The sequence below is a fragment of the Taurulus bubalis genome (genome assembly GCF_910589615.1).
Source record: "Taurulus bubalis genome assembly, chromosome: 19".
NCBI lineage: Eukaryota > Metazoa > Chordata > Actinopteri > Perciformes > Cottidae > Taurulus > Taurulus bubalis.
In genome coordinates this window covers 18,489,203-18,499,995 of record NC_136607.1, presented here as the reverse complement: position 1 = coordinate 18,499,995, position 10,793 = coordinate 18,489,203, and the positions used below count along the sequence as shown (strand labels likewise).

General features: G+C 46.8%; 1 protein-coding gene across 1 annotated transcript; it reads left to right on the top strand.

The window, feature by feature from the left end:
• Positions 1–808: 808 nt before the first annotated feature.
• On the top strand, positions 809–7,150 carry dmtn (dematin actin binding protein; the record flags this gene model as incomplete). Its single annotated transcript, XM_079235237.1, has 13 exons — positions 809–870; positions 1,757–1,900; positions 2,924–2,968; positions 3,295–3,397; positions 3,545–3,589; positions 3,691–3,819; positions 4,498–4,595; positions 4,679–4,784; positions 4,863–4,918; positions 5,094–5,135; positions 6,445–6,504; positions 6,598–6,678; positions 7,037–7,150. Exons 1-13 carry the CDS (start codon positions 868–870, stop codon positions 7,148–7,150), a joined length of 1,026 nt encoding a protein of 341 aa, XP_079091363.1. The 5' UTR covers positions 809–867.
• Between the last annotated feature and the right edge of the window lie 3,643 nt (positions 7,151–10,793).

The window sequence follows — 10,793 nt, the reverse complement described above, 5'->3', positions numbered from 1 at the left end:
TTCTCCAAGTCTACAAACACATGTAGACTGGTTGGGTAAACTCCCAGGACCCCTCCAGTAGTCTTGCGAGGCTGAGTAGTGTGACACCCCGATAGTTCAGCACACTCTCCGGTCCCTCTTCTTGAAGATGGGAACCAGCACCCTGGTCTGCCAGTCCATGGGCACTGTTCCCGACCCCCATGCGACACTGAAGAGGCGTCTCAGCCAAGACAGCCCAGCAACGTCCAGTGCCTTCAGTATCTCAGGGCGGATCTCATTCCCCCGGCGCCTTGCCACCAAGGAGCTTTTTGACTACCTTAGTGGCCTCCACCAGGGATATGGGTGCAACCACCCTAAGTCTTCAGGCGCTGCCCCCTCTCCAGGGGACATGTTGGCCGGGTTTAGGAGTTTCTCAAAGTGCTCTTTCCATCACCCGACGATATCCCCCGTCCGGGTCAGCAGTTCCCTGCTGATAACAGCCTGAGGTAGGCTCTGCTTTCCCTCTTTGAGCAGTCGGATGGTTTGCCAGAACCTCTTTGAGGTCAACTGAAAGTCCTTCTCCATGGCCTTCTGGCCTGCTGGTACCTGTCAGCTGCTTTAGGAGATCCCTGGGCCAACCAGGCCCGAAAGGCCTCCTTCTTCAGCTTGACGGCTTCCCTCACCCCCGGTGTCCACCACCGCCATGCTCCTAGAGGCATACAATAGAGGCTTTGAACACGGTCCACTTAGATTCCACGTCCCCAACCTCCCTATCTCAGAGAGAAAGATGAGTAAAAAGACTTCACCTGCTAAATGTGTCTTTGTCTGCAGGTGGAGGGACGGGGGACTCCGGTCCACCTGCCTGCACCCGGAGGCCCGAGCACCCCGGGGTCTCCTGCTCCGGGCATCATGGTGAGCACCTGCTGCAACACACCTAACACACACCTGACACACACCAGACACACACCTGACACACACCTAACACACACCTGACACACACCTAACACACACCTGACACACACCAGACACACACGTGACACACAACTGACACACACCCGCTGCAACACACACACGACACACACCTGCTGCAACACACCCGACACACACCTGCTGCAACACACCTGACACACACCTGCTGCAACACACACGACACACACCTGCTGCAACACACCCGACACACACCTGCTGCAACACACCTGACACACACCTGCTGCAACACACCTGCTGCAACACACCTGACACACACCTGCTGCAACACACCTGACACACACCTGCTGCAACACACCTGCTGCAACACACCTGACACACACCTGCTGCAACACACCTGACACACACCCGCTGCAACACACCTGACACACACCTGGCACACACCCGCTGCAACACACCCGTCACACACCCGCTGCAACACACCCGACACACACCCGCTGCAACACACCCGACACACACCCGCTGCAACACACCTGACACACACGTGACACACACCCGCTGCAACACACCCGACACACACCTGCTGCAACACACCCGACACACACCTGCTGCAACACACCTGACACACACCCGCTGCAACACACCCGACACACACCTGCTGCAACACACCTGACACACACCCGCTGCAACACACCCGACACACACCCGCTGCAACACACCCGACACACACCTGACAGACAACCTGACCCACAATTTGAGAGCCACTGCTCCTGTGTGTGTGTGTGTGTGTGTGTGTGTGTGTGTGTGTGTGTGTGTGTGTGTGTGTGTGTGTGTGTGTGTGTGTGTGTGTGTGTGTGTGTGTGTGGTGCAGGCGAGGGTGAACGACCAGGTGGTGGGCTACAGAGACCTGGCAGCTCTGCCCAGAGATAAAGCGATCCTTCAGGTGGAGAGACCCGACCTGATGAGCTACGAGCCTCACCTCACCTTCTCCCCCCTCGACCCGCCCCGCAGACAAGTACACACACACACACGCACACACACACACATACGCATACGCACACACATACACGCACGCGCACTAAACACCTGAAACACCTGCAGAAACGTTCAGGTGAAGTCTCTCCATTATTAACTTCATCAAAAGAAAAGTGATGTTTTTAATCGTATAAAATACAAAGATTTAAGTAAACAACAACAACAACAACAAGATTTAAAAGAATACAAACATTCATTACAAACTATACCATCTATGTTTTTTTTATTTAGTCAAATAACACAAACCTGTCTCTCTGTCTTTTTGTGTCCTTTGTGTATTTGTGTATTTTGTGTTATCTCTTTGCCTCTTTGCTTTTCTTTGTGTCTTTTTCTCTTTATCTCCTTTGTGTATTTGTGTCTCTTTGTGTCTCTTTGTCTCTTTGTGTCTTTATCTCTTTGCATCATCGTGTCTCTTTGTGTCATTGTGTCTCTTTGTGTCTTTATCTCTATCTCCTTTGTGTATTTGTGTCTCTTTGTGTCTCTTTGTCTCTTTATCTCTTTGTCTCTTTGCATCATCGTGTATCTTTGTGTCTTTGTCTCTTTGTGTCATTGTGTCTCTTTGTGTCATTGTGTCACTTTGTGTCTTTATCTCTTTATCTCCTTTGTGTATTTGTGTCTCTTTGTGTCTCTTTGTCTCTTTATCTCTTTGTCTCTTTGCATCATCGTGTATCTTTGTGTCTTTGTGTCTTTGTGTCATTGTGTCTCTTTGTGTCATTGTGTCTCTTTGTGTCTTTATCTCTTTATCTCCTTTGTGTATTTGTGTCTCTTTGTGTCTCTTTGTCTCTTTATCTCTTTGTCTCTTTGCATCATCGTGTATCTTTGTGTCTTTGTCTCTTTGTGTCATTGTGTCTCTTTGTGTCATTGTGTCACTTTGTGTCTTTGTCTCTTTGTGTCATTGTGTCTCTTTCCATCATCGTGTCTCTTTGTGTCTTTGTCACTTTGTGTCTTTGTCTCTTTGCGTCATCGTGTCTCTTTGTGTCATCGTGTCTCTTTGTGTCTGCAGAGGTCTCTGTCTCCTACAGCCTCGTCTCCCACGATGTCTCATGAGGTAAGACTTCCTGCCTCCATCTGATGATGATGATGATGATGATGAAGACGTACATAGAGAGTTTTGATTATGTTTCATGAGTAGATGAACCCTCCATGAGTCAGAGGGGGGTCCTCATGTTCTGCTCTTCGTCTTCAATCTCGTCTTCATCTTCGTCTCGTTCAGAGTTTACGGGGATTCAAGGGATCTTGTGCATTTATTAGAGACTGTTAATCTCAACAATATATAATAACATATCACTACTGTCGATCAATTCTTGAAGATGAATCATGTTTCATTAGTTTATTATTGAAGTTTATTCAGAGGAGTTTCTGTTTCATCTGCAGGTGAAGGAGCGCAGAGCGGAGAGCGACAGCGGCTCCCCTGCTGGTTCAACGCTGCAACTGCAGGCTGGAAGGAGGAGCAGCCAGCAGCACTTCCACAGACCAGGTACACACACACACACACACACACACACACTCTCTCTCTCTCTCTGTCTCTCTCTCGTTCTCTCACACACACAGACACAGACACACACAGAGAGACACGCACACAAACGTTTCAATAAATTTGACCTTTGACATTAAATATTTTCAGATAACGGAGCAAATATCTACAGGAAACCTCCCATCTACAAGCATGGTGAGCTCCTCTTCATCCTCTTCTTCATCATGCTGTTACTCTCCATCACATTGTTACTCTTCATCATGGTGTTACTCTTCTTCTTCACGTTGTTTCTTCAGATGTAAACAAACACATGGAAGGCGTCGTTCAGTCAGCAAAGTTTCCAGCAGCTCAGCCTCCAGACCCCAACCTGCCGTCCAAGATCGAGACCGAGTTCTGGCCCTGCCCCCCCTCTCTGGCTGCCATGGGTAACACACACACACACACACGCACGCACACACACACACACACACACACACACACACACACATACATACACACACTCCTAGATTTATACTAAACGGTTTAAATGTAAAATGATACATTCAGATTGTAACGAGTTATTTCATGAAATGGTCTAAATTAGTATTGACTGAGAATCCTCAGACTCTAAATGATAAAACATAAACTTAGTTGACAACACAACACCAAGTAAGTGAGTAGAAGTCAAACATATATAATATAATTATGTTTAATTATGATCATATAGAATATTAGAATATGAAACCAGCCAAAAGGACATAAAACAGTTTTATTCATATTTTTTATAGTATTTTCCCAGTATTAGTACTTTTACTGTATCAGCGTATTTTCACAGTGTGGTATTAGTACTTTTACAGCAGTAATACTTTGTTCATTCATGTGCAGAGAACAACAGATGAACTCTGATTGGTCCAGAGAGCTGATGATTAATGAGATCACACGGCTCAGTGGTTAATGCATCGAGTGAAAGATCTCAGAAGTTAGTAACGAGTCAGAAGGAACCAGAGGAGCTGAGACTCAGTCAGGAATAATAACACCAACAGTGTTGTGATATCAGGGTTCAGGTCTTAGACTCAGAGGAAGACTGTCTGGAGCTCCAACTAACTTCAGGCTGAACTCTCTAGAGATCGAGTGGAGGAAGAAGAAGGAGCTGCAGGAGGAAGATGAGTTTGAAGACCTGACAGGAGAAGCCGAGATGCTGCAGGAACAAGCTCTGGAAAAGGTTTGTGAGTTCAGTCTGAGCAGCAAACCAACAGAACCAGCAGAAGTCCCTGATTCTGGTTCCTGTGTTTGTGGTGAAACCAGATCAAGTCCAACCTGGGCCGCCTCATCCTGAAGGAGGAGAAGGAGAAGGCCGTTCATTTTCGGAGGAAGACCCAGTCGCTGCCGGACAGAACGCACATGCACAGCAGTAAGACTCCTCCTCCGTGGCCGGGGCTTGGTGTGTTGGTGATCTGGTCTCAACGCTCTCTCTTCTGTTTGTCTGCAGGTTTGTCTGCAGGTGCGTCAAAGTCTCCTTCCCACTGCGGCCCGGGCCTGACCCGAGTAAGTGTGACTGCCGATGTGACGAAGACGATGTCGTGGGGTTCACCTGTAACCTCAACGTTATTAAAATAGTTGTTTGTGTGTTTCTGTTTTATATTTCTAAGTAGCATGAAAAAAACATTTTGTTGAAATGTTTAATATTAATGTAAAATGATGTTCTTCGTATGTTTTGCAGATGCAGTCTGCAGAGTTTTCCACAGACAGAGAGAAAGAACAAGCAGGTGGGACAGAAAAAGAGAGCTGCAGTGTACTACAGTACAGTAGTAATAGTACTAATACTTAAAGTACAGTAGTACATCATTTAGGAACTGTTTTGCATTTCATAATCACATATATCATTATCAAAATAATATAGGACTTCAAATCCTTGTTTATTCAATGTTCTCACTGTCTGATCTTCCCGTTGTGTCTTTGCAGCGGCTGAGGTAAGCATGTTCCCTGTGTGTCGTCTTTATACCGTCTGCATGCTGTCTGCATGCCGTCTGCGTGTCGTCTGCATGCTGTCTGCGTGTCGTCTGCATGCCGTCTGCGTGTCGTCTGCGTGTCGTCTGCGTGTCGTCTGCGTGTCGTCTGTGTGTCGTCTGGGTGCCATCTGCGTGTCGTCTGCGTGCCGTCTGCGTGTCGTCTGGGTGCCGTCTGTGCGTTGTCTTTATGCCGTCTGCGTGTCGTCTGGGTGCCGTCTGTGTGTCGTCTTTATGCCGTCTGCGTGTCGTCTGGGTGCCATCTGTGTGTTGTCTTTATGTTGTCTGCGTGTCGTCTGCGTGCCGTCTGTGTGTTGTCTTTATGCCATCTGCGTGTCGTCTGCGTGCCGTCTGTGTGTCGTCTGCGTGTCGTCTGCGTGTCATCTGTGTGTCGTCTTTATGCCATCTGCGTGTCGTCTGCGTGTCATCTGTGTGTCGTCTTTATGCCATCTGCGTGCCGTCTGCGTGTCATCTGTGTGTCGTCTTTATGCCATCTGCGTGCCGTCTGCGTGTCGTCTGGGTGCCGTTTGCGTGTCGTCTGGGTGCCGTCTGTGTGTCGTCTTTATGCCGTCTGCGTGTCGTCTGGGTGCCGTCTGCGTGTTGTCTTTATGTCGTCTGCGTGTCGTCTTTATGCCGTCTGCGTGTCGTCTGCGTGCCGTCTGTGTATCACCTGTGTGCCGTCTGCATGTTGTCTTTATGCCGTCTGTGTATCACCTGTGTGCCGTCTGCATGTTGTCTTTATGCCGTCTGTGTATCACCTGTGTGCCGTCTGCATGTTGTCTTTATGCCGTCTGTGTATCACCTGTGTGCCGTCTGCATGTTGTCTTTATGCCGTCTGTGCGTCGTCTGCGTGTCGTCTGCGTCCCGCCTGACTGTGTGCGGCCAGTAGCCTTTGTGTTTAACCTTTAAGTCTTTACTGAACAGCTAACTCTGATTTCTAACTGTGTGTGTCTGTGCATGTGTGTCTCTTTCTCTGTCTGTGTGTGTGTGTGTGTGTGTGTGTGTGTGTGTGTGTGTGTGTGTGTGTGTGTGTGTGTGTGTGTGTGTGTGTACGTGTGTGTGCAGAACGGAGATGCTCAGAGGATGGACAGAGGAAACTCTCTGCCCAGTATTCTGGAGCAGAAGGTGAGTTTGAGATTAAATCAAAATGTGTTCCTGTTATTTTGTTCATCAATGACATCATCATTTATCATAAAAAAACAATCTGCTTGTTTTCAGATTCTTCCCTATGAAGCGCTGATTGTGACCCACAGAGGGCGCAGCAGGCTGCCTCCAGGAGTGGACCGCACTCGACTGGAGGTGTGTGTGTGTGTGTGTGTGTGTGTGTCGGTGTGTCGGTGTGTGTGTGTACAATTCAGTTTCTTTAAAGATTCAGATTATTAATCCACAAATAAATGATGATTTCATATTAACGATCATATAAAGTCATTAAAATGAGCTGCACCTTTAAAGTGACAATGATTATAAAATATATATATATTGAGTGAGTATATATTAATAATGTTATAAGGCTTATATTTGAAGTATTCAGCAGTAATATTCCTCATAATACATCAACGAATACAAACCAATCAATCAATAAAACGTGTATTGATGCATCTTTAAGGCTTTTGCCTCATGAGCTGAACTGCTCTTCGTCTGCTCCTCTTCCTCACAGAGGCATCTGGCCCCGGAGCAGTTCGAGCAGATCTTCGGGATGAAGATGGCCGACTTTGACCGGCTGTCTCTATGGAGACGGAACGACCTGAAGAAGAGAGCCTCACTTTTCTAACAGGAAGTGACCTCATAGCCTTCAAAATACTTGATGACCTGTCCGCTTCGGGAGGAGGAGGAAATGGAATCAAACACACACACACACACACACACCTGCTCACTAACACACACTAACACACGTGCGCGTCTGGATGAGGGAGCTGACGGCTGGCCCTGATTAACCCTTAACTCTCATATATATATATATATATATATATATATATATATATATATATATATATATATATATATATATATATATAAATATATATATATACACATATATGTATATGCATATATATATATAGATAGATATGACCTGTGCTGCACTAACCACTACTGCTAGCAAACCTTCATCATCACCTTCATCACCATCATCATCTTCATCACCTCCATCAGAGGTCTGGCTTCATGAAGCTGGTTTACTTTGTAGCTCCAATCAGATCGCTGGAAACAGGAGAAGTGGTTTCTACAGAAGCCCGACAGTTTCAAAAGTCACAGCTTTAATGTAAAGTAAGAGGAGGAAGAGGAGGAAGAAGATGAAGAGGGATGTCGCCCCTCTCGTCGACCTGATTCTATTGATCATGTATTCTGACTCATTGATTTGACAGTTGTGGAAATAGCATGCTTATTATATAATTTATATATATAACTTATAAAAGGTACATACTGTATACACTGTACATACCTTATATAAGGTATATGATGTATATACCTTATATAAGGTTTATACTGTATACACTGTACATAACTTATATAAGGTACCTTATATAAGTTATACATACAGAACCTTATATAAGCTATATACACTCTCAGGGTCACCAGTGCAGAGTTGGGAAACAGCGAGACAGTAGGCGTAGTTGCAGTCGAGATAGTTTACTCAAGCTCCACATCAAATGTACAATACTTGTGCAGTACTATAGCGGCAGCGCAAAACCCCACGCTTCCCGGAACCCAAACCAAACAAACCAACCCCAGACCCCGGAAACCCCACCAGCTCTTAAAGGCACAGTAGCCCTTAGGTGAACGTCTCTCACAGTCCGTATGTGGGTCACCACAGTATATACTTTATATACCTTTGAGGTATATAGTGATCAATAACTGTCCAGAGTTAATAACCAGCTTCATGTCCCCATTCAGTCTCCTCACTGATTGTAAACTACTTGATTTGACGATTGTACATTTCACTCTTATTTTGCAAAAAAAAACGTTTTTTACTTTGTAATTTTTTTTTCTCCATTTAAAAGATGAAACTTGTATAAAATCTACACGGGAACAACTCTGTCTTCATCTTCATCATCCTCTTCATCTTCGTCAGGCTCCTCTTCAGGCTCCTCATCTTCCTCTTCATACTCCTCTTCATCATTAGGCTCCTCTCTTTATCTTCTTCATCCTCTTCACGCTCATCAACATCCTCTTCATGCTCCTCTTCATCTTCGTAGTCATGCTTTCTTCTGGTCAACTCTTCCTCCTCCTCTTCATCGTCATGTTTCTGTTGTTTGATGTAAAGAAGTCAAATAAATCTGAGAACCAGCTTCTGTTCTGCGTACTGTTCCTTTAAGATGACATCGTGACCTTTATTGATCAAAAGTGAACATTAATGATCAGATAAACCAGTTTTTACACAATCTTCAATAAAAACAAATGATTTTATTTTATTGATCAAAGGATAGGAGCCAATAACATGTTAATAATGTGAGAACAACAAACAACTTGCATCGTTGAGTTTGTATTTATTTAATTGTTTTGGGAGATCTTATGAACGCAGTCTTAAAATTATAATTTTAATAAACACCAGTTTGACAAAAGATGTCGAGGTTTTACTCATTAAAATATTTTTTTATATTAATCGTATCATTTGTATTATTTGTTATTTGGTCCATGGAACAAATAAAACACACAATTATCCTTAATGTTGAATTTGAGCTTCTCCGTATATTTTATTTTGTTACACATTTATTTATACACGATTTGTCCTCGAGGGCAACCGAAAGTCCTTCTCCATGGCCTCCCCGAACTCCTCCCATGTCCGAGTTTTTTCCACCGCAGCTGCAGCCCTTCCCAGTTCACCCTCACTACCCGTTTGGGCTTGCCAGGTCTTTCTAGCAGACTCCCACGGCATCTGATCCAACTCACCACCACGTGGTGATCAGGTGACAGCTGTGCTCCTCTCTTCACCCGAGAGTCCAAGACATACTGGTGTTCATACTTCATACTGGTGTTCTGGTACCAGGTAGTCACCTTATGCTCGAACACGGTGTTCGTTACGGACAAACCGTGACTAGCACAGAAGTCCAATAACAAAACACAGCTCAGGTACAGATCGGGCAAGCTGTTCCTCCCAATCACCCCCGCCAGGTTTCTCTGTCTGTTCTCAGGTTTTTTTTAACCGCTCTTAGTCTGGGCTCTCTCTCGAGACCCGTTTGCCTTGGGAGACCCTACCAGGGGCTGATGCCCTGGACAACATAGCTCCCAGGATCACTGAGCCACTCAAACTCCTTCACCGCATTAAGGTGGCGATTCATGAAGGACACCACCCGGCAGCTCAGGAAGGGAAAGCAGAGCCTACCCCAGGCTGTTATCAGCGGGGAACTGCTGACCCAGATGGGGGATGTCGTCGGGCGATGGAAAGAGCACTTTGAAGAACTCCTATACCCGGCCAACATGTCCCCTGGAGAGGGGGCAGCGCCTGAAGACTTGGGGGTGGTTGCACCCATATCCCTGGCAGAGGTCACTAAGGTAGTCAAGGGGCTCCTTGGTGGTCCGGGGGGAAGAGATCCGGCCTGAGATGCTGAAGGCGCTGGACGTTGTTGGGCTGTCTTGGCTGACACGCCTCTTCAATGTCGCATGGGGGTCTGGAACAGTGCCCATGGACTGGCAGACCGGGTGCCATCTTTAAGAAGGAGCACCGGAGAGTGTGCTGAACTATCGGGGTGTCACACTGCTCAGCCTCCCGGGGAAAGCTTCTGCCAGGGTGCTGGAAAGGAGGCTCTGACTGTTTGTCGAACCTCAGGTTCAAGACGAGCAGTGGACCAGATCTTTACCCTCGCAAGGCTACTGGAGGGGTCCTGGGAGTTTACCCAACCAGTCTACATGTGCTTTGTAGACTTGGAGAAGGCTTTCGAGAGAAGGCTATCTCGGGGGTCTTGTTTTACTGCTGCAGTCTCCCGCTCCACCTTACCCTCACTCGTGAACAGCGCTGCACCGCACCATCTTGGTGAAGAGGCGGTCTACGTTCTGACCCTCACCTATGACCGAAAGAACGAGGTCTCCGATACAAGCGGCCGAAATGAGTTTCCTCTGTAGGGCGGCCGGGTTCAGCCTTACAGATAGGGTACGGAGCGCGGACATCAGGAGGGAACTTAGAGTCGAGGCGCTGATCCTTCGTGTCAAAAGGAGTCAGCTGAGGAGGTTCGGGCATCTAGTCAGGATGCCTCCTGGACGCCTCCCATTAGAGGTTTTCCGGGCACGTCCAACTGGGAGGAGACCCCGGGGAAGACCCAGGACACGCTGGAGGGATTCTATCTCCCGGCTGGCCTGGGAACGCCTCGGGATCCCCAGAATGAGCTGGAATACCTTGAGGGTGAGAGGGAAGCCTGCACCTGCTGCCACCGAGACCCGACCCCAGATAAGCGAATGAAAATAGATTTATGGATGATTTG